The sequence below is a fragment of the Pinus tabuliformis genome, chromosome 3_1 (genome assembly GCF_031772625.1).
Source record: "Pinus tabuliformis cultivar Carrire ecotype Pingquan chromosome 3_1, CPIR1, whole genome shotgun sequence".
In the NCBI taxonomy this organism is placed as follows: domain Eukaryota; kingdom Viridiplantae; phylum Streptophyta; class Pinopsida; order Pinales; family Pinaceae; genus Pinus; species Pinus tabuliformis.
Window position 1 is genome coordinate 751534503 of NC_142301.1, and position 23667 is coordinate 751558169.

Here is a 23667-nt window from a genome sequence, read left to right on the forward strand (position 1 = left end):
CTTACACACTCATTAAAGGCATGTCATAAAATATTCCTCACACCCTCTCATCTAAGGCACGTGTTGCCTCTCCATAATAGAATTTGAATTGTCTCTCCTTAATGGTATGAGTTACATTTCCCTAAATGGAAAATGTAACTCCTCCTCAAGGCATGCATATTGCTTCTCCTTTATGTCAATAATTCATTGCTCCATCTATATAGTGTGTCTCATATCATCTCACCTCATTTGTGCATTGTGAATTCGAACTCGAGAGAGAGTTGGAGAGACTTGAAGGAGATTGTGAGAGAGAGAGACTCGGAGAGTTAGAGTAGAGCTTAGTTGAGCCAAGGTTGATTATGTGTTTGCTTCGGTAGTTGCTACCAATGATCTTCATGTTATAGCTTGTTCAGATTTGGGTGAACTTGCTCATTCTCTTGATCTTTCATTGTACTTTGTATCTCTGTTGAATTATTGATATCTAATAGAAGAAGAATCTGGTTGGGTTTTCCCCTTGTGGGTTTTGCCCTGGTCATTGGACCTAAATTCTTTGTGTCTCATTGTGTTCTTGGTTGTCTTCTATTGTGCATATGGTTTATATGGTTTATGTTCTATCTACAATTTCTTAACTAATATTGCAGCATAAAGAAGTTTTGTAATAAGTGATTGTTACAACATAGAACATCAGAATTTCAACAAGGTATCAAAGCTTTGGTAAAGACAAGTTCCATTTGCAGCTCTCTTTCTGCTGGAATATCTCTTGTCGTCGCTCCATTTGCAGCTCTCTTTCTGTTGAAATATCTCTTGTTGTCCGCTCCATTTGCAACTCTATTTCTACTAAAATATCTCTTGCTCTCCCTTCTACTTGCAGCGCATTTTTCTACTAAAATATCCATTTTCATTTGTTGTTGAAACATCACTTGTTGTCCCTTCTTTCTTACTCCTAAAATCTTATTTGTTGCTCCTTGCTGCTGAAATAAGATCTTATTTGTTGTCATATTTGCTACTGAAAGCAAAACCAAAATCAGAGTACTTTCTTGTTTCTGCTCTTTCTAGTTCCTCTCCTGCAGATTCTTGTGATAGTTGGTTGGTTGATAGTGGTGCTTCAAGGCACTTTACTAGTTATAAAGAAGTTCTCTCAAATCTGGTTGAGAGGGAGACAAATCTGAAAAATTATACTTGGAAATAATTCTACATATCCTATAAAGGGATCTGGTTTTGTTTCTTTTTATCTGGATCAAGAAGTTTTGTATGTACCTGGTTTAAAATTAAGGTGTTGCATGTGTTTGATAATTATGGTTTTGGTATTTGTTGATGCATGTAAAAGTAAATAATAGTTTTACTTTTGTTTATGCATGTGCAAGAAAGTGTTGTCTTGAAAATAAGTATAATGCATAGAAGGTTATGAAAGAATAACTGATAGAAATTGAATGTTGAAGATAGATTGATTTTGATTCTCTCACATTATATGAGAAAGGACATAATCTTATGGGTTTTGGTAATTTTGATATTAGAGTTTACTAACAATAGTGGTTGCAGGTAAGGATCATGACTTTTGCAAAAGATGGAATGATAGTTTTCTAAACTAACCTCTTTTGCAGTGAACAAAGATGGATTATAACTAATATCATTGCAAGCAATGAAGTCAATATGTATAATTATTATTACATACCTTCACTTTGGGATCAAGATTTGAAGATCTTTATAAAATTAATGGAAGACCTATCCATGCATCGATTCATGATATGTAATCATCAATACAAACAGTCGCACCAAAAGTTCACTTATCTTAAGCATTACCTCATGTAAGAAATATGGTTTCTGAAATACCTGGGATTAGAGTGGATCATGGTGGAGTTTGCCAAGTGGTGTTCAAGAAAACCCATTTTTCCCATCAATGACATATGTCTGATGGTCAATGATAACTTATAGAGGCCGCATCAAGTGGGAGCTAACAACTTCTTTCAATCCCCATTAAAAAAATAAAATAAAAAATAAGCAATATATATATATATATATATATATATATATATATATATATATATATTCAAGTTGTTAATTTGTGTCATTGTTCTTGTTTAGATTTATCTTTATCGATCACTGATATTCCTCCTGCATGAATATTTGAATGATTCTTTCACTAACTTCTTGATGAGGATGAGATCAAGAAAAACAAGATCCTGAAGATCATCAAGGTGCAGAATAGTGCAAGAAGAGTAAACTCCAAAAGGAAGTTGGTGCAAGGACAATGAAAGAGCCGCTCTCACATCTAGAAAAGAAAGACAGACCTCCCCCATCACTAGGTAGACTTTCATTATGTTTATTTACTTCGTTATTATTGTTCTTACTCTTGTTCTAAGATCAACATGTACATTTGATATGTGTGAGAACCAAGTCCTCTGTATTGAGATTGAGGAAGATATTGAGTCATCTAGTGATTTAAGTGGCACATGAACTGGATAAGAGCTCAAGACTTTTGCAAGGAAGTTGGAATCAAGAAAAAGACCACCGTATCATATAACCCAGAACAAAATGGGCACTTAAGGATCTCTGACTGCCCTAAATACATGTGCCAAAAGAAAAGAGTACCAAGTTGGAAGCTTCAGGTAAGAAAGGTATGATTGTTGGTTATTGTGAAAATTCTAAAACTTACAAAATATATGTACCTAGACAAAGAAATATAGAGTTTAGCAGAGATATAACATTTGATGAAGATGCAACTCTTTGAAAAGCCATAGACACTCCTCCTGTTGCTAATGTTGAAAGACAAGATGATGCCTTGGATGCACAAGAAGATCCTGAGCCTGAGCCTGATCTTGCTAATGAACCCATGGATCCCATGGACTCCTTAGATCCTTCTCCATGTGCTAGAAAGAGACGATTATGGCTTTGTGACACTTTACAGGATGTTGATAGACATGTTGCTCCCCAAGGAACCTTCAGGGAAAGCAAGAAACCATGTTGGTTCCAAGGATATGTTGTAGCCATGAGCAACATTATTCAGGCTTAACCATGCACTTCTGAAGAAGCAGTGAAAGATCAAGTGTGGAAAGATACAATGGCTGAAGAATATGAGTCCAGCATCCAAAATGATGTTTGGGAAGTGGTTCCTAGACCTCAAACTTCCAAATGGTTGTTTAAGATTAAACATGGTGTAGATGGTAGTATTGAAAAATATAAGGCTAGATTTGTAGCTAGAGGTTTCTCTCAAAAAGAGGGAATAGATTATGTTGAGATTTTTGCACCTGTAGCTTGATATACTACAATTCGATCTGTTGTTGCCTTAGCTGCTAAGCAAGGATGGCCTATTCACCAAATGGTCGTGAAAATTGCTTTCTTGCATGGCTTCCTCAAGGAAGAGGTTTTTGTGGAACAACCACAAGGCTTTGAAGAGCATGACAGGGAAACTCATGTATTCAGACTAAAGAAAGCCTTATATGGGATGAAGCAAGCTCCAAAAGCTTGGTATGCTCGCATTGATAGCTATATGATGAAGCTTGTGTAGAAAATTAATTATCTGCACCCCAACCCCAGTTTACAATTTTTCAAGTGTTTATTTGAACCAACCCACATGTTTTGTCACGCTGATATAATTTTCAGTATGCATTCATTGTAAACATTTAATGAGCACTTCTACTATTTAACACATTTCCTATCAGCTAAAATTAAAGCTAAATTTAGGCAAACATTTCAAGCATGAGAGACACTTATTTTTGGTCAAGGTGACCCTGGAAAAACCCCACAGTGTTTTGGGAAAAAACGGTCTTCAAAGGATGATTTTATTGCTCGAGAAAAATAGTCTAAGTGCATAAACTTAACCACACTACTTATCTCCTTCAGCTGAAGCATTTAATTCAATTTCTAGAAATTTGTGCCCACTAAAAATAATTTCTAGATTTACAAATTTCATGCACAGCGATGTTGCTTCGATATTAGTGTCAAATCTGCCTCGAAAATAGTGCAAACTCGGCCTTGAAATCTGTGTTCTAGATGCCTCAAAATTCGTCCTTGAAGGTGCCTCGATTTCCACGCTAGAGATGACTATTGTCCCTCGATTTTCGTGCTAGGAAACTACCTCGAAAAAAGCGCATCCTGTAGCAGCAAACCTGAGATTTCTGCCTCAAAATTCAAGCCCAAACAATGGAGGAATAGTCCTTGAACTTTGTGCACAGCAACCTCGAAACTCATGCCTGCCCTCGATTTATGTGTTGTTGCTTCCTCCAACTACGTGTTGATTGTCCCCTCGATTTTTGTTCTTGCCTCCTTGAAAATCGTGCATCTTGGTGGTTGCCTCCTCCTAGAAATGTGTGCATCCTTTCTCTTGCAGCAAACCCTCCTTGAAGATATCCTTTTCGTCGCTCCTCTTGCTCTCTCAATAATCTCTTTTTTCTTCCTGCCAATACAGGTAGGAACTATCTCGCCTTTCTACTGGCCTTATTATGGGGGATCATACCTAAATTCGACCTCGGAAGGTAGATCCAGCAGAGGGACCGTAGCTTTGGGAATATATGGGGATCTACCAAACAACCAACCCCCTACCCCTTTTGCAGCAAATGCTTTTATTCACAGTGAAAGGGGGCAACCAACCACGAGTAGTTCGCTCCAAGACCCAACCAATTGCTTGCCTCCCTCCGGACTCATGAGTGAATAATGAGAATGAGCTCTCCCTTTTCATTTTATCTCTTAGAAAAGATCGAATCCCTAAACCTAGGATTCAATGGATGAGATTTGATCTCCAAATCTCAAGATGTGTGGTTGAGATTAACTTTCCCAATTGAACCCCCTCACACATTGGCCCCATTACTTAAAAGCCTCCTAGTACCTTTTTCAAGTTGTTTACCTTTTTCTAATTTTCTCATAAAGTGATTTTCTCAACTCACTTTAATATTAGAAAAGTAAACTTAGTACTTTACACATAAAGTCACTTTATAAAGTGCAAGTGATTTTAATATTAGAAAAGTACGTGGTACACTTTTAAGTATCTCTTCCATCCATGACATTAATATCACTAATAAATGTCACGAAGATAAAAGTCATTAATGTGTCTACTAGGCTAAAAGGGATAAATGCCTAGTAACACGTCTCCTTGGTATTATTTTCAACAGGTTTCACCAGAAGCAGTGCAAACCAAACCTTTACTTCAAATTTGTCCAAGGTATACCTTTGATTTTGGTATTGTATGTTGATGATTTATTCTTGACAAGAGGAGAACCTCTTATCGTCCAGTGTAAGAGGGAATTAGCTTATGAATTTGAAATGAAAGACCTTGGTTTGATGCATTACTTTATGGGTCTAGAGGTCTGGCAAAGACCTAGTGAAATTTATCTTTCTCAAGGAAAATATATTGTTAAGCTTCTTGAGAGGTTTTCTATGGTAGAATGTAAATGCATGAATACTACAATGGAGATGAACTTCATGAAGATGTGTGGTAAAGTTGCAGAACCTGATTTGGCAAATACTTCTGAGTATTGACAATTGATTGGGGCATTGATGTTCTAGTGAACACTAGACCAAACATATTTTTTGCGGTCAATACTTTGAGCCAATATACGATTAAGCCATCACATGCACTTGCTACAAAGCATGTGTTGAGATACCTGCATGGGACCATCAATCTTGGATTGAGATGTACTACTAAAAATGTAAGACTTCATGGATATACTGATGTTGAATGGGTTGGTAACTTTGTTGATAGAAAAAGCACTTCTAGGTGTTAATTTAGCTTGGGATCTTCCATGATCTCTAGGATGAGTAGAAAGCAGAAGTTTGTTGCACTGAGAACAGTTGAAGCTAAGTACATTGCTATTAGCATGGCTAGTTGTGAGGCAATTTGGCTGAGAAAGCTTTTTGAGGAACTATTTGAGCAAGTTCCAGACACAACAGTTATATATTGTAACAATAAGAGTGGGATTCGTCTTGCAGAAAATCATGTGTTTCATGACAAGTCCAAGCACATTAAGATCAAATATCAGTATATCCGAGATATGGTGCAGAGAGGAGCAGTGAGGTTCCATCATATTGTGATTGATGATCAGATAGCTGACATTCTTACCAAGCCTTTATCGAAAGGAAAGTTCTTGGTTTTTAGGGAGCAACTTGGACTTATGGTCATGACCCTTCCGAGAAGCGGTCACAGCTGATCGAGAACATTGAATTGCCTTCCCCCCCTATCAAAGCTCATAGGATTAAGGAATGATGTCGGAAATCTCTTGAGGAGGACAAACCTCTTGTGTAGTGTGTGCCACAAGAGTAGTCCTCAATATGCATCTGACCCACAGTCTGGGACATGGGAAGAGCTACCTATCTGGCCAATAGGTGTAGTGAGACTTGTCTGTGTGACTTGTCTAAGATGCAGGTGTTCCACCATTTGACGTTTAACGAAACTTGGTTGTGCGAGATCCTTGTCATGTGTTGACAAGTGGATATCCCCAAGCAGTGATGAGCCTTGGATGTGTGAAATCCTTGCCATGTGTTGACAAGTGGATCCCCACAAGCAGAGATGAGACTTGGTTGTACGAGATCCTTGTCATGTGTTGACAAGTGGATCCCCCCAAGCAAAGATGAGACTTGTGTTGATTTGGGGTAGTATCGGATGTGCTCTAAGCCTCAAATTTTGTAGGGAGGCTTGGGCACATGTATTTCAAAGAACCCAGAAAGCATTTTGAGAAATTCCACTGAAAAGTGATTTTCTTAAAATAATTAATAATTTCAATGGCGTTCCTAAGTCTAAACTTAGGAAAATTAAAATATTAATGGGTATTAATCTAATCAGGGGTGAAACTTCTAGAAAAGCCACGGATCAAGCAAAAACAATCTGAGCCTTTGATTATGTTTTAATCTAGGTCGTTAGTTGTCCAACAAAAAGATATAAGAAGACGCTTGAGGGTCATTTGGAAAACACACCGAGAGACCAAGAGATCGAATTTCTGAAGTGAGAAGTTCTCAGGAGGAAATTCTGATTGAGTAGATTTCTTACAGTTGAGGGGCAGGGATAGTTGGGTTGGAGTATCTTCTCCAGAGCCCAAGATATGCAGCAGAGAGAGGCAGAGAGACACCAGAGGGGTTGACACTGAGCCAGAAGGGCCCACGCAGAGCTTGACGTTGAGCCAGAAGGGCTCACACAGAGGCAGCTCAGTCACCCACACAGAAGTCCGAGTTTTGCAAAGGAGCTGACATTTTTGAGCCGGGAGGGCTGGAAACTGCTCCAGAAGGCAAGACGTTTCCCAGTTGAGCTGACGCAGAGCCTTAGAGAGCTCCACGCAAGCCCACGCAGTGATTGCGCAGGGGCAGCATAGTTGTAGCCGGGGACAATTGATTCAACTGTTGGAACAGTCGAGATTTGCCAGGTAGAGTGATGTAATCTCACAATTCTTCCCTGCCAGTTGTATTTCTCTATAACTAGATTGCTGAGAGAGCATCCAGAGTTGTATTCAAAAACTACTGCTTAATAATATAAAACCGTGAGAACTGCTACACCGGTTTTCTCGCATTGGGTTTTTCCGGGGGCATTTGTCCAAAAATAATGGTGTTTATTGTGTTGTATTTTCTTTCTTGCTCAGTCTCTTATTTCCGCATATCATTTAATTAAGTGAAGGTTGTAGTGTATGTATTATGATATTTGCCGTAGGAAACTGCAAGTAATTTGTTTAAAGGAATTTAACAAATAGGAGTAATATCATCAGTTGCTACAGTAGGGATTCCGATTGAGGAATTTTCACATGGTATCAGAGCTACAGGTGAAGCAAGAAGAGCAGAGTCGGTAAATCCAGCTTTGAGCAACAGAAGGGAGTTCGAAAAAACTACAGAAGGCAACAGTTTGAAACCCCCAGAGGGTTGACGCAGTTCCAAGCCAAGAGGGTAGATTTTCGAGGCAATCTCTCTTCGAGTGAGTCAATGGAGAGAGGGAATTCCAGTTCGAATTTTTGTCGAGGTACAGTTGAAGCCTTAACGTGAGAGAGTTGGTGGGACGCAGGTCTTCAGCAGGCAAATTGTTGGGCTGAAAAGCGTCAAAAGAAAGAAGAGAAGCACCTTGGGGGAACTTTTCCTTAACAGACTTCCCACCGAGAAGTATGTTTTCTCATTAGCTGAGGAGCAACATTGAGAAGCAGAGCGGGGATTTCGACATTTTTGGCAAATATGGCAACCAGTGGCTTGAGGGATCAGGACAAGTTGGACAGAGCATCCAACTACGTCATCTAGAAGGCTAGAATGTCTTTCCTTCTAGATGAGCATGACCTCAAGATGTACGTCGACAGCGTGGTGGTTGAACCTGCGGATACAGATCCACTGAAGAAGTACAAAGCTGAGATGGCGAAGGCCAAGAGGATGATCCTGCATGGAGTCAAGGATCACATGGTGTGTCACGTTGCTAGCAGAGGGACTACTAAGGAGATGTGGGATGCCTTGGCCACGTTAGATCGGTGATCTTCCGAGCAATGAAAGATGTACTTTGAGCAGAAGCTGAGATCTGCTCAGATGCAGAAGGGAGAGTGTGTGGATACATTCCTCACGAAGCTGATGGAAACCCGTGATGAGTTGTCTGCTGTGAGGCATACACCTCAGGATTCAAAGTTGGTTAGACTGGCCCTCAATTCTATCTCAGATGAGTGGCAAATCTTTGTCCAGATTATCTTGGGCAGAGCAGCATTGCCGAATTGGGATGAGATGTGGGCATCTCTAAATAAAGAGGAGCTTAGGAGAGACCTAGTCAAGGTCAAACTTGACGGAAGCAGCAGCAGTTGTGGGTCGAAGCTTAAGGAGTAGGAGGATAATGCAACCCTTGCAACAAAGGGACAGCAAGGGCAACAGAGACGAAAGTAGGACATCTCCAAGGTGAAGTGTTTCAGATGTGATGAGATGGACCACTATGCATCCCAGTGTCCTTTGAAGAAAAAGCACAAGGATGAGAAGCATGATCCTAAGGTTGCATCCATGAAGATCGAAGAGGACGAATTCGCCATGACAGCCGAGATACCTCCAAGAGGAAGGTGCGTTGATTTGGAGCTGTAGTTCGAAAGAGCTACAAATGGGCAGGATCCTTGAGGAGTCCACCTCTTGGATCAATACCTTTGCTACAGGAGCCCAGTTTTGCAGTAGCAAGATGGACTAGTGTCAGATGGTGCCAAGGAGTGTTGGGGAGACAACTGTAGTGGCTAGGAGCGCCGGAGTCTGAGCAGTGCAAAGCAGAGTTGGCAACAACATAGACAGCACATAACAGAGGCTAGCAACAACGCAGTAGATTTAGAGAGTTAGTGCAGAGACTAGCAGTAGCCAGTTCTAGCATTCACGTGGTATCATACTGAATAGAGTTATTTCAGTAATTTTGGATGTTTTTCAGTTACTTCTCTCAACAACTGAGTTGCAGTACAGGTGCAGTGTTTGCAGTGGCAGTGCTAGCAGCATAGCAGATGCAGCATTTGAGAGGGAGTTGTAGTACAGATGTAGCATTGGCACTGGCAGTGTCAATGACGGCAGTACAATTGCAACAGCAGCGTAGAAGTTGGTGGACAGCATGTCATACATCAGCGACGCAGAGGATGATGCCTTAGAGTCAGAGCAGTATGCAGTAGCAGTGTATTGCTAGAGCACATTCCTCGCTAAGAGGGAGTGTTAATTTGGGGTAACATCGGATGTGCTCTAAGCCTCAAGTTTTGTAGGGAAGCTTGGGCACATGTATTCCAAAGAACCCAGAAAGAGTTTTGGGAAATTCCACCCAAAAGTAATTTTATTAAAATAATTAATATTTTTAATGGGGTTCCTAAGTCTAAACTTAGGAAAATTAAAATATTAATCGGTATTAATCTAATCAGGGGTGAAACTTCTAGAAAAGCCACGGATCAAGCCAAAATGATCTGAGCCTTTTATTATGTTTTAATTTAGGTCGTTGGTTGTCCAACAGAAAGATGTAAGAAGAGGCTTGAAGGTCATTTGAAAAACACACCGAGAGATCAAGAGATCAAATTTCTGAAGTGAGAAGTTCTCAGGAGGAAATTTGATCGAGTAGATTTCTTGCAATTGAGGGGCAAGGATAGTTGGGTTGGAGTATCTTCTCCAGAGCCCAGGATACGCAGCAGAGAGAGGCAGAGAGACACCAAAGGGGTTGATGCTGAGCCAGAATGCCTCATGCAGAGCTTGACACTGAGCCAAAAAGGCTCATGCAAAGGCAGCTCAGTGACCCACGCAGAAGTCTGTGTTTTGCAGAGGAGCTGACATTTCTAAGTCGAGAGGGCTGGAAACTGCTCCAAAAGGCAAGATATTTCCCAGTTGAACTGACGCAGAGCCTTAGAGAGCTCCACGCAGGCCCACACAGTTATTGCGCAAGGGCAGCGTAGTTGTAGCTGGGGACAGTTGATTCAGCTACCGAAACAACCGGCATTTTCCGGGTAGAGTGAGGTAATCTCACAATTCTTCTCTGCCAGTTGTATTTCTCTGTAACTGGATTATTGGGAAGGCATCCAGAGTTGTATTCAGAAACTATTGCTTAATAATATAAAACCCTCAGAACTATTGCACCAGTTTTCCCGCATTGGGTTTTTCCGGGTACATTTGTCCAAAAATAGCAGTGTCTATTGCGTTGTATTTTCTTTCTTGCTAAGTCTCTTGTTTCCACATATAATTTAATTGAGTGAACGCTGCAATGTATGTATTATGATATTTGTTGTAGGAAACTGCACGTAATTTGTTTAAAGGAATTTATCAAATAGGAGCAATATCATCAGTTGTTGCAGCAAGGATTCCAGCTGAGGAATTTTCACAACTTGGTTGTGCGAGATCCTTGTCATATGTTGGCAAGTCGCAATCCCCCCAAGTGAATAAAGGGTGATATATTAATCTCCCCTATTTTCCGTGGATATAAGGTGGTCGCCGAAGCTCCCCTACAATGATTCTTCTTCATTAGAGTTAGATATTAGTGTTCCAAATGACACAGAGCAGAGATGAACATAGATGAGCAGAGATCTTTTGTTGTAGAAAGAAATCCTCCCTAGCTAAGGAGTGTTGAAAATTTGGCAGCTCAGGGATGAATTTCTAAAAATAGAAAGTCTCAAGTATGACTTTCCAAAAATAGTAAATCAACTTGCATTAATTGGTAATCAAGCATTATTGATGGGAAATCCCTTCTGATCATCAATCAATCCTAATAGTCCAATTTCGACTTAATCATCAATATTATCATTAATAGTATTATTATGATTCTTATGATACTATTATATATTATTATTAAAGAAATTCAAGTCTCTCAGTCATGGCTCTCAATAATGTTCTCTTACACTCATTAATGCTCTTACACTCTCTTACTCCCATTAAAAGACTCATCATAAAATATTCCTCTTACACATGTCATAAAAGATTCCTCTTACAAGGCATGGCATGCAATATTTCTCTTACACACTCATTAAAGGCATGTCATAAAAGATTCCTCTCACCCTCTCATCTAAGGCATGTGTTGCTTCTCCAAAATGGAATTTGAATTGTCTCTCCTTAATGGCATGAGTTACTCTTCCCTAAATGGCAAATATAACTCCTCCTCAAGGCATGTGTATTGCTCCTCTATGTCAATAATTCATTGCTCCTCCTATATATATATATATATATATATATATATATATATATATATATATATATATATATATATATATATGTGTGTGTGTGTGTGTGTCATATCATCTCACCTCACTTACGTGTGCATTGTGAATTCGAACTTGAGAGAGAGAGAGACTTGGAGAGTTAGATCAAAACTTGGTGAGCCAAGGTTGATTATGTGTTTGCTTCAGTTGTTGCTACCAGTGATCTTCATGTTACCGTTTGTTCTTATTTGGGTGAACTTTCTCATTCTCTTATTCTCTCATTGTACTTTGTATCTTTGTTGAACTACTGATATCTAATAGAAGAAGAATCTAGTTGGGTTTTCCCCTTGTGGGTTTTGCCCTCTAGTCATTGGATCTAAATTCTTTGTGTCTCATTGTGTTCTTGGTTGTTTTCTATCTACAATTGCTTGACTAATATTGTAGCATAATGAAGTTTTGTAATAAGCGATTGTTATAACAAAGAACATCAGAATTTCAACAGTTCTCGAAGCTATGATTTTTTCAAGACGACTTTCTCTAGATGAACTGCTAGGGAGTTCAATATGAATTGATTCAGGATTCGCTAGACAAGGATCTATCTTATCGTCAGAGGTTCTGCCTCTTCGGAGGGTAGAAGCAATGTGCTTCAAACTACAGGAACGTAGACTCGCTTCCTCCCCGACAACGACGCCAAAAATGTTGCCGTAAAATCTAGCAAGCCTCTGAGAAGGACACCTTACAAGGCTAAATACTAAACAAGGTGACAAAAATGGGTTAGTGGCCCATTGTCACCACAGCCAAAACCCCCTCCTCTTTATGGATTTTCACCAATGGGAGGAGTCCCGGTATGTGAGAAGATCACCTAATAAGTATTCTAAGGTATAAGGTGACCTAGGAGATCTTCAATGGAAAAGCAAAATTTCAGGCTCAATGCTCCAAAGGAGACAATACACTTTCCTTAGAGAGAGACCAATTACAAGCAAACCAAGACCTAGGGCTTCATCGATGGGTTGATAGTTGAGTGGCCAAAGGTCCAAGTGAAGAGAAAGGATTTCCAACAATGACTTTCAATAAGACAAGGTGCATAAAATCCTCAAAGAAGCCCCTAAGTTGAAGCAACAACAAGCTAGAGTTTACCCTAGGGAAAACAACTAGGGCAAGGAAATTTATGGATAAAATTGAAGTGAATGCTTACCAAGAGGATTGATTTCGCGGCAACCAATCATGCCCTTGGCATTTAGACTCTCCAATCCCAAAAATCACCATTGCTTGGAAATTCGCACTAAGCCCTAGTTTGAGAGCTTGCCCATAAAGTGGTCGAATAAGAGAAAAGAATATTTTATGGATGAAAGATAAGTTTGATCACCAACAAATAGGCCAATGCCTTGTTCCTTGGGAGTATGGAGTCTATGATTTGATAGGATGGCCAAGAAGTTGCTAAGGAGGTCAAATGCTTGAGGGGCTAGCACCAAAAACCCAAACATTATCTATGCAAAGGATCAAGGAATTTTATGGGAGAGCTAATTAAATTTTACCACTAGGATTTATTCACACGTTATTCATGAGTAATGTATGCAATAGTAACATCTAGTTAGTATTCAATGAATCTTCAACAAATTAGGGCACAATAGCAAAACCCTAGATTCAACTTATTCCATACATTAGACATATAAAAAATCAATATTCAACAATAGGTACACTTACAAGATAACATGCAAAGAGAATCCATCCATTTGATCCAAAGAATAGCTCCAAAGACAAACAAATCAGCTCCAAATGTCAAAATGCATTCATAGATCCAAATTCTCCATAATAGTAGAAGGCTAAATTCACAAGAGGCCGAAATACACAAGTTGTGATGATTATTTGATACAATGAATGTCTCCTCTACTTATATGAGGAGTTCAACTTTTGGTTTTAGCCTAATGCCCCTTGAAATAACAAAATAAGGCTACAACCACAAGTTAGGTCACAAGCCAACCTAATAGTAAGGACAAAACACATGAATATTTCCCACACGTGTGAGTCATAGGGCTGATTTTGATGACGTCGTCCATGCGTAGGCAATTTTAGGGCATGCATTGAGGTCTCTTGGTGCCAAGATGAGTGTAGAGGCATCCAAAAATCACCTCCTAAGCGTTGGCCCTTAGGTTTTTGTCAATCTCCTTTTGTGAGTCCCAAATTACATCTTGGGGATCAAAATGTGGTCTCATGGGTCTCTACATGGCCAAAATGCAACGTTGAGGGCTTCCGAGGTGGTGCTAGCCCTCCCAAGTCTTAAGGTATGAGACCATCCTCCTCTGAGCCCTGGACCAACTGCCATCCCTCTAAGAGAGCCAAGTCGGCTGGGGGAATGTTGGGTCCAAGTGCATCATCCCAAAAAGGTTATCAATGTAAGGAAAAGTGTTAAAACGTTGTGAGTATTAGAGGTGCCCAATGGTATGTACGATGCTTTTTTGTTGCTTGAAGTCCTATGGATCTCAACACCTCACCTATGGGTGTCAATATGCTCCTCTGAAAGCCCTCAACCCTAGTTAAGTTGCCCAAGCCATGGCTATGGAACCACCTGACAATTACACATGATATCCAATGCAAGCAACTACATCATTAGGTACAATAATCATTTTTGCATCTAAATGGACCAGGCTTGAAAGTAATGGGCAACTGAACACTTCAAATAAGGCTTCCCTTCCAAAATTAGGGCCTTGAGCTCGTCATGGTGTTACATCCCTAGATAGGAGTAGTTAATGGACTACCCTATTAGGTTGTTTTAACCCCCAAGGAGAGATGGCATATCCTTGGTCCATCCTTCAATCAATAGGTGTCATATGAATAATGATGGAACGGAGGGGAGAAGACTTCATGGCCAAGTGTCACGGTGGACCAGCATAGTGGGGAATCCTCATCCTGAGTGTTATGTGAGGATGGAGAAATCATGGATGCATCGGTTACCACCTCATCCTTTGTTTTTCCACCCCTCTTGTGTGCCTTCTACTTTTGTTGACTTTTCTTTGTATCACTGCTTGTAGCTCAAAGGGTTAGAGCTTGCTTTGTATGATGTGCAATAGTGATCAACCCCCTTAGTGATGAGGCAGCTCATTGCCCATCATGGGTTGGGACATGCAAAAGTTCCTTTTCAAGGTGAAAGAGCAACATGTGCTTAGGAACCGAGTGATGGCCATAATGAATGAGGTAGAGCTCATGCTAGGCTTTTGCCCACACACGAATGTGTATGTCCCATCCGTCTTTTTCATTTTGATCTTCTTTTGTTCACTTGTGGCATCATATGTTTTTTCTTGTTCTTTTAGCTGCATCAACCTCCCAAGGCCAGGTTTCGGCCCTACCCAGGTATGATGATGTATGGGTGTCAAATCCCAAAGAACCAATGGTCAGTTGAACACAAAGAAGGGAGGTGGAATATGGGGCTTGTAACGTTACATGGAAAGCAGTAAGTATGGAATAGGGAGAGATGTGATTATGTTATCTCAATTAGGGATTCCCATGCCCCTCCTAAACCCATTGGGGCATTAGAGGAGGTCCCACTAGACTAGGATCAAAAATTAACCCCCCATTTAAGGAGAGGGAACAAGATCACGGTCAAAACCCCTTTTCCCCCCAGGTTACCGCATAATTCATGTCAAATGCCCAAATACTAACAAGCATAAACACCCGATTGCAAAATGAATGAAGTACCTTATGATCAGAAGCCCACCTTCCAACATGTGCTCTTGCCAAATGGGTGAGAATCATATGACTGATGCAGGTGGTGGAGATATGAATGGCACATTGTCATCGATTAGTGGTGGCTGTCAAGGGCTGCTGGCTGGCCAGCTGGGAGAGATGATGGGAGAAAAAATTCTCCTATGTGGTCACCCACTTTTGGTGGGTAACATTATCCATACACAATTTTAACTATAGGAAAATTATAGGTGAGGCCTCTTATAGTTATTCAATTCTCATCGTCATATGTCATTTCAAAAATTTGAAACACCACTGAAACATTTCAGGCACATTTCAGAGGTGTTTACAGGAATCTGTTTCCGAAAAGTAGAAAGGAGTTTCATTTCAGCCATTTCCAGAGGAAGTCCATATAAGGATCCATTTTCAGAACATGGAAATGTGTTTCCAGCACCTGGGGTGGTGTTGCCAGTGACATAGCTTCCAAAATAAATATGTAGGGAGAAGAGGGCAATCACAGCAACAGAAACTCAAGTCCCTGCAATTGTTTTCCACACAATTTTTCCTGTAAGGACATTAATGTCGAGGCCTCTTCTAGCAATTCAATTCTCATTATATCGATACATATTTGGAAATTGAAACAAATTTACAAAAAAGAAATACAAAGCCAGAAACTGCCTGTGATTAGCAGCCCCAACGTTCTTGCAAATGCACACGAGTATCTCATTTACCTGAGGCTGATCTGTTTCCATCACAAGTTGTTTTAATGTCCAGTTTGACTGCCGCTCAAATAGCTTGAAAAGAATGTTCTCTAATTCACCACGATCCATTCTGGTTCTTTTCATTTCTTGAGTCTTAACTGGTGCAGCAGACCCCCTTCTATCCTGGAAATGCACAGTTCCAGAAAGTAACCGGTAAATTTACTCTTTGCATCTAAATTTTAAATCACCCTCAAGTTTAATCAGTTTTCAATGTACATTGCTGGATGGTCTGAGCCCATTGGTTAAGGTAAATGTCACTTATTAGAAAAAAAGAAGCAAATGGCACTACAATCCACTGGCCATGGCGATAATAATTGCAGAAAAAGAAAAAGAAGGTAGTATTAATGTGGTTAAATAAAAGCAACATAGCAAAAGAATTCAGAGAAGAGAAGGAAAATTCTGGAGTTCATGCCTTTGCTAGTATTGACGAAAAATCCATCATTCCTTGCATGGGATTGTAGCCTCCACGATCATTATCTATAACCTGAAGTAGCAAGCACAAAAAAGAATGGTTTTGGTTACTCCAGTTACAGTAACGGACTGCTGCTTTATAACAAATTATATTGTTTTAATAACCAAGGCAACTTGCAAGCTTGTCACAGTCAACAGCCGAAAAGAAAACAAAATGTATGCACCTGCACTTGTCTTGCTCTGAAATTAGATTTGTTTGTCCTTTCTCGACATAGCCTCCGGTAGTCATCAATATTTTGACTGTGAGGCTTCATATCAAATTTATGCTCAACCTTCCCATCAACAAATACTTTGCCTGCAAATGCATAAAACAATCAGACTTTATTGTTGGATCTTTATGAGTAGCACTAGCTTTTCTTTATGCGAAATATATATAATTTTATCCACTAAAAGAAAATTGAAAACCTTGCCATGCCATAGATTTATCAACAGCTCAGCACTACAAAAGTGGTAAGAATTACATGGAATCTTGAAATGGACAACAAATTTTTTGTATAAATATTATCACTTTCACAGATAAATTCATTCCTCGTGACTTTTCGCAATGAGTTCTAGGACATAATTTTGGAAATACTGAGAGGGGCGGGTGAAACAATATTTCTTTTGGATTGTTACTTTTACTTTTACTAGTTAGATCACTTATATTTAGAACACAGAATGAACAATAAGAATAAATGATTATATTAATTTCTTCTTTACAATAAATCAAGTACAATATATGTAGGACTCCAACCCTAGATGAAGACACCAATCTTCAATCTCCCAGTCTCCAACCTCTATTTGTCAAGCACCGACTTGGACTTCCAAGGCTCCAACCTTGTCAATTATGAGGCACCAACCTCAAGGGCTCCAACCCTATATCCGGTTTAGGCTCCGACCTGATTTCTTGAGGACTCCAATCTTCTAGGGCCCCAAACCTATCTTCCAAGGCACCAAAACCTTGTCTTTTCGAGGATCCAACCCTTAGCTTCACTTTGTCAAGATGTATTTGGTTATACTTCATGGCTCCCAATGTTTTCTTCAACAAGCCCTATAAATCTTCACTTAGTCTTCACTGTAGTCTCCACGTCACATCATCAATGACAACCTTGTTCTCTTAGAAGGTGTCACCACTGCTCTTCATTGTACTCAAACTAGATCTCCAAGGTTACTCCATGAGGTCTTTAGTCATGCAACAAGTTCTCCAAGTATGCCTTCAGGATTAGCTTCTACAAGAATCTTCAATAGGTCTTCAACAATGCTACAAGGATGACTCTCTTAGTAAGAGAGCTATATCAACATGACAAATTCTCAATAAGCCTGCTTCAACAAGGGTCAGTGATTTTGCTCCAATCTCAAAAACCTGCTTCAGAATGGCTCGTGCAACTGTAGGTTTCGATGCTCAACATTTCAAAGTCTCTACTATCCTTGGTTTGTTGTTTTCCACTGTTCACAATTGGTTCATGTCTTCAAGGAATTTTTCTAACCAAGCATAAAGGTGTTTCAAAGCAGCTTCAGAATATGCTTCAACTTCAGTTCACAAGAGGAGACTCCAAATAAGTTTTCAACTCAGTTTTGTTCTGAAGAGACAGTTTATTGCTTCAAAAAAACTTCAGCTCACAATAGGAAACTATTCTCAAGAGATTACTGCACAGTTTATTGCTTTTGTCTTCAACGCCCTCTTCACAAAGGTTGTAAGTGAATTTTGCTTCAAGTTTCCTTACTGCAATGCTCACACTTACTCCAACCCACACGTTCGTTGTCCAAATCCCAAATCCAGATATGTTTCAGTTTGTTGCCGTTTTTTAATTTAACCAAAATCTTTGTGAAATGGACGAGTTGCAATCTGAATTATGCATGTGGTTCAGGTCTGAAAGATGTAACTGAGGCTTCCCACGATTTTGAACATGGATGCAATGATAAATCTCTGTCTGAATATATTTCTACAGCAGAACTGTTACAAAATCACAGAAGACAATGAATTCCTCAAGTCCGCACAATTTGAGATGTCACCACAAGTCCGCGAGCGTTCAACAAGGATCTGGAATGTGAGTTCTCTTTACAGGGCCACAAATATTCCAATGCGTGAGTTTCTTTGCTATCTTTGCTATTTCTTCCTTGCTATTCAATTGTTCCATCAACGAATCCACTTGCTTCCATATATATACAATCATGCCAAGGATCAAAAAGTTGTGTTAATTTGGAGAAGGCGTCGACATGTGATGGTGGAGTTGACCTCACATTAAATATTCCAACTGTTATGTCTTATTTTATTTACGTCTAGTGTGGAGATGTCATATATTGTGTTCCCCTTTTTTAATTTGTAAAAGCATGCGTTAGATGTAGTATCATATAAAGATTATGTTAATGTTAAGGAATGGATCATTAAAAACTGTTCTGAGGTTTTTCATTTTTTTATTTTTAAATAATATTTTTGTATGAATAACTTTTAGAGTTTTGGGATTCTAATTGAAATTGTATAGGAGTAGGATCTTAGAATTTATGAATTAGGGTTTTGAATATTTTAGGAATTATGGAATTTAAGAATTAGGGTTCAATATTTATGAATTAGGAATTTGTTCCCAAGGGTAGGGTTAAGGTTTCTTAGCATGAATTTTTTTATTAGGGTATATTTATGTATTAGGGTTAGGGTTTTAGGGTTAGGATTTAGCTATTTAAATTGTTAGGATTAGGGTATCATTAGGAGCAAGATTTTAGAGTTGGGGTTTCAACAAAAGATTAGGTTTGCTCATGTATTTAGGATCTAGGGTTTGCACAACATCTAGGGTTTGCCTGAGGTTAGGGAAACATCACAAAAGAGTTATTCATGCATCACAAGAATATTTGTCATCTCCAATAATGCCATATTGACATCAATGACAACTTTGACCAACAGTCTCCCCCTTTGTCATTGATGGCAATATTCTTGCTCTTTCAACATTATCTCCCCCTTTGTCATTGATGGCAAATGGGGTGCCAAGTACTCCCTCTATCACGTTGCTTCTTGTCATGCTACTCCCCCTATCATGGTGCTATTTCTTCTGGCAATGTGGTCCATGATATATGTGTTTACATTTCTTCATGTGATGAACCAACTTCCCCTGCTTGCATAACTCTAGCTCATTAAGGATCGCTTGCCTTGAGATCAAGTGGAAGACATCTTTAGCAATGGTCCATTGGATGAGTAAGAAAATTTTTTCTTCAATGGAGTTGCTCCCAAAAGATGTGTGACTCATCAAGGATTTCATTGGGCATTTCCATGGATAGCTTCTGCAAGAATGATCAAGAATCACAACCTCCCCCTAACTTTGGCAGAGTCTCATTTTGGCAAAATCTCACCATCAAACACTTGGAATATCACATCTGCCAAGGATGTCTTCATCAAATCAACAACATGTGTTGTTGGTCGGAGTGTCTAAGAGACTTTCAGATCCAATTTGCTTCTTTCTCCATACTTGTGTAACTTTCTTCTCTAGCTTGGTTGTCATGGTTCTAGCTTGTGTAGGGACCCAAGTCAAGTTACAATTACGTGCCATATGTCCAATGTTATGGCAATTGAAGCACTCCATCTTGTTCATGAATGAGAAATCATGACTTCTTCTTGCAAAATTGCTTCTAGGAGATTGACGGGGACCATTATATTTGTCTTTGTGATATGCCCTACAATCTTTTGCCATGTGCCCAAAGTTTGTACAAGAATAGCAATAACCAAGAAATATACTTTGGTACATGGGAGATGGAGATTTCCTTGATGTATTTCTGAAGTCTTTTTGCCTTGGGATTCTTTGATGATATTCATTGCCTTTTGTATTCTTGACACCATCTGCAAGTCTTTTTGGAGTAGGATTTCTTCCATTAATGTCTTGACTCTTCTCCTTGCCTTTGCTAGAACTGGGAGCATCAGCATTTCTTCCTGGCTTCCTCACATCCTTGTTGTTTGAAGCATTAGGGTTTACATCATTCTTGCTTGAGGATTCACCTGTATAGCTGAGACCTAATTTATCAAGGGGAGACCTTTGATGACTTAGGATGTCATCTAGGGTTTGAGAACTTTTCAACTTCTTATTCAGCAATTCAACTTCCTTTTTAAGAAAGACAACTTCTTCGTTCATTTTCTTGCATTCTTCATCCCTTTTTGATAGAATGATCTCCATTTCTTCCTTCATCTTGGTTGCTTCACATGATTGGGCCTTAAGAGAAGTAATTTCTAATCTTAACTTGGTGATGTCATCATCCTTTTCTTCTAGTCGGGTCGTGTCGTGTGTGAGTGACCGTGCAAACGCATTCGGGCAGGTCAGGTCGGCTCGCCCAGGACAGGTCGGGTCGTGTCATGCCATGTGTGGGTGCCCGGGCACATGTGGTCGTGCCAAAAATATTAAGTCGTGACCGACTGTGTCTTCTGCACGTTCGTGCGGCCCGTTTGCCCGATGCTCCCTCATGCCTTCATTCAGGTCGTCCACCCATGGAAACCCCAAATTTCGTTCAGGTCGTGCACCCACGGAAACCCCAAATTTTGTTCGGGTAGGTTGGGTCGTGTCGTGCTGTCTGTGGATGCCCGGGCACACGTGGTCGTGCCAAAGATGCTAAGTCGTGACCGCCTGTGTGTTTCTCTCCTTTTTTGCTACATTACCTTGTCCTTCTATGAATGCCAAAGCTTCCATCACCTTCTCAGCTCCTTGTACTTGATTTCTTGTTTCTTCTAGTTAAGATCTAAGGGTGGAGACCTCTTACTTGTATTGACCAGTCTCTGCTTCAAGTTTGTTCAAGTTCTTGAGTCTTTGTTCAAGGTGGCTTGACAAAGCTTCTTCCCTTTTCTTTGCCTTATCCAATTGATTTTTCATGGATATGACTTCTTCATGATGCTTTCTTTTGTTTTGATGAAATTCCTCCTTAAGTTTGGTGAGCTTCTCATCTCTTTCTTGTACTTGAAGCTTGAAAAGGTCAACTTCCTTCCTTGTCTTATCCTAATCACCATCTTGTGCTTTCTTCTTAAGTTCCTCATTTTCCCTTTTCAAACTGTTAATCTCTTCCATGGCAGCTATAATTTTAGTCAGGAGATCTTCTTCAAAGTCTTATTTGGCCTTGATGTCATCATTCTTACTTTCAGCTTCCTTGATGGGTTTTGGATTTCCTTCTTGCTTTCCATCATCTTCTTGCCTAGAGGTCATGGTCAATGCTCCTTTTGAGTGAAGGTCATGAAGTTTGTCCCATATATATTTTGCTGACGAACATTTTTCCAAGTTGGCCTTTATAGAATTTGGTAGCCCATTCAAAATTGTCTTCATTGCTCTTGTATTGTATTCCTTGGATTCACCATCCATCGTGCTATCAATAATTACTGATTCCCATACTCCAACGCCTTGAGCCATTAAGAAATTTCTCATTCTTACCTTCCATAAATCAAAGTTTCCATTGAACACTGGAACCTTCTCAATTTGATTATCTTCAGTTTTCATGGTTGAGGAAGAGACATCTTTAGGAGGATTGGAGGCTTTCTTCCTTGGCTTTGCCATTTGTGTTCTAAGGATCAACCTTCAAGTTGCTAGGCTTTGAGTGAAGGTACTGGCTCTGATACCAATTGTTGGAAATACTGAGAGGGGGGAGTGAATCAGTATTTCTTTTCAATTGTTACTTTTACCAGTTAAATCACTTATATTTAGAACACAGAATGAACAATAAGAATAAATATTTTTATTAATTTCTTCTTTACAATAAATCAAGTATAATTTATGTAGGGCTCCAACCCTAGATGAAGACACCAATCTTCAATCTCCCATGCTCCAACCTATATTTGCCAAGCACTGACTTGGACTCCCAAGGCTCCAACCTTGTCAATTTTGAAACACCAACCTCAAAGGCTCCAACCTATATCCGGTTCAGGCTCCGACCTGGTTTCTTGAGGACTCTGATCCTCTAGGGCCCCAACCCTATCTTCCAAGGCACCAACCTTGTCTTTCGAGGCTCCAACCTCTTGGGCTCCAACCCTTAGCTTCACTTTGTCAAGTTGTCTTTGGTTATACTTCACAGCTCCCAATGTTTTCTTCAACGAGCCCTATCAATCTTCGCTTAGTCTTCACTGTAATCTCCACGTCACATCATCAATAACAACCTTGATCTCTTAGAAGGTGTCACCACTGCTCTTCATCGTACTCAAAATAGATCTCCAAGGTTACTCCATGAGGTCTTTAGTCATGCAACAAGTTCTCCAAGTATGCCTTCAAGATTAGCTTCTACAAGAGTCTTCAATAGGTCTTCAACAATGCTACAAGGATGACTGCCTTAGTAAGAGAGCTATATCAACATGACAAATTCTCAATAAGTCTGCTTCAACAAGGGTCGGTGATTTTGCTCCAATCTCACAAACCTACTTCAAAAAGGCTCGTGTAACTGTAGGTTTCAATGCTCAACAATTCAAAGTCTCTACTATCTTTGGTTTGTTGTTTTCCACTGTAAACAGTTGGTTCATGTCTTCAAGGAATTTTTCCAACCACGTATAAAGGTGTTTCAAAGCAGCATTAGAATATGCTTCAACTTCAAATCACAAGAGGAGACTCCAAATAAGTTTTCAACTCAGTTTTGTTCTAAAGAGACAGTTTATTGCTTCAAAAAAACGTCAGCTCACAATAGGAGACTATTCTCAAGAGATTACTGCACAGTTTATTGCTTCTGTCTTCAACGCCCTCTTCACAAAGGTTGAAAGTGAATTTTGCTTCAAGTTGCCTTACAATAAAGCTTCTCTACTGCAATGCTCACGCCTACTCCAACCCACACATTCGTTGTCCAAATCCCAAATCCATATATGTTTCAATGTGTAGCCCTTTTTTTATTTAACCGAAATCTGTGTGAAATGGACGAGTTGCAATCTGAATTATGCACCTGGTTCAGGTCTGAAAGATGTAACTGAGGCTTCCCACGATTTTGAACATGGATGCAATGATAAATCTTCGTCTAAATATATTTCTACACCAGAACCATTACAAAATCGCAAAGGACAACGAATTCCTCAAGTCCGCACAATTTGAGATGTCACCACAAGTCCGCAAGCACTCAACAAGGATCTGGAATGCGAGTTCTCTTTACACGGCTGCAGAAATTCCAATGTGTGAGTTTCTTCACCGTCTTTTATATTTCTTCCTTGCTATTCAATTGTTCCATCAACACATCCACTTGCTTCCATATATATACAATCATGCCAAGGGTCAAAAAGTCGTGTTAATTTGGAGAAGGGGCCGACA

At 39.7% G+C, this 23667-nt stretch overlaps 1 protein-coding gene across 3 annotated transcripts in view; it reads right to left on the bottom strand.

Moving 5' to 3' along the window:
- LOC149189548 (uncharacterized) overlaps nt 1-23667 on the bottom strand; it is a 232483-nt gene that overhangs the window by 56365 nt on the left and 152451 nt on the right. For 2 of the 3 annotated variants that reach the window (XM_089411840.1, XM_089411839.1), the window contains exons 7-9: nt 16618-16748; nt 16395-16466; nt 15953-16105 (exon numbers count right to left, since the gene is read on the bottom strand). In XM_089411840.1, the coding sequence (XP_089267966.1) occupies nt 15953-16105; nt 16395-16466; nt 16618-16748 (356 nt within the window). Of the gene's footprint in view, nt 1-15675; nt 15760-15952; nt 16106-16394; nt 16467-16617; nt 16749-23667 lie in introns of all 3 variants that reach the window. The other variant, XR_016255907.1, reaches the window with a different exon arrangement.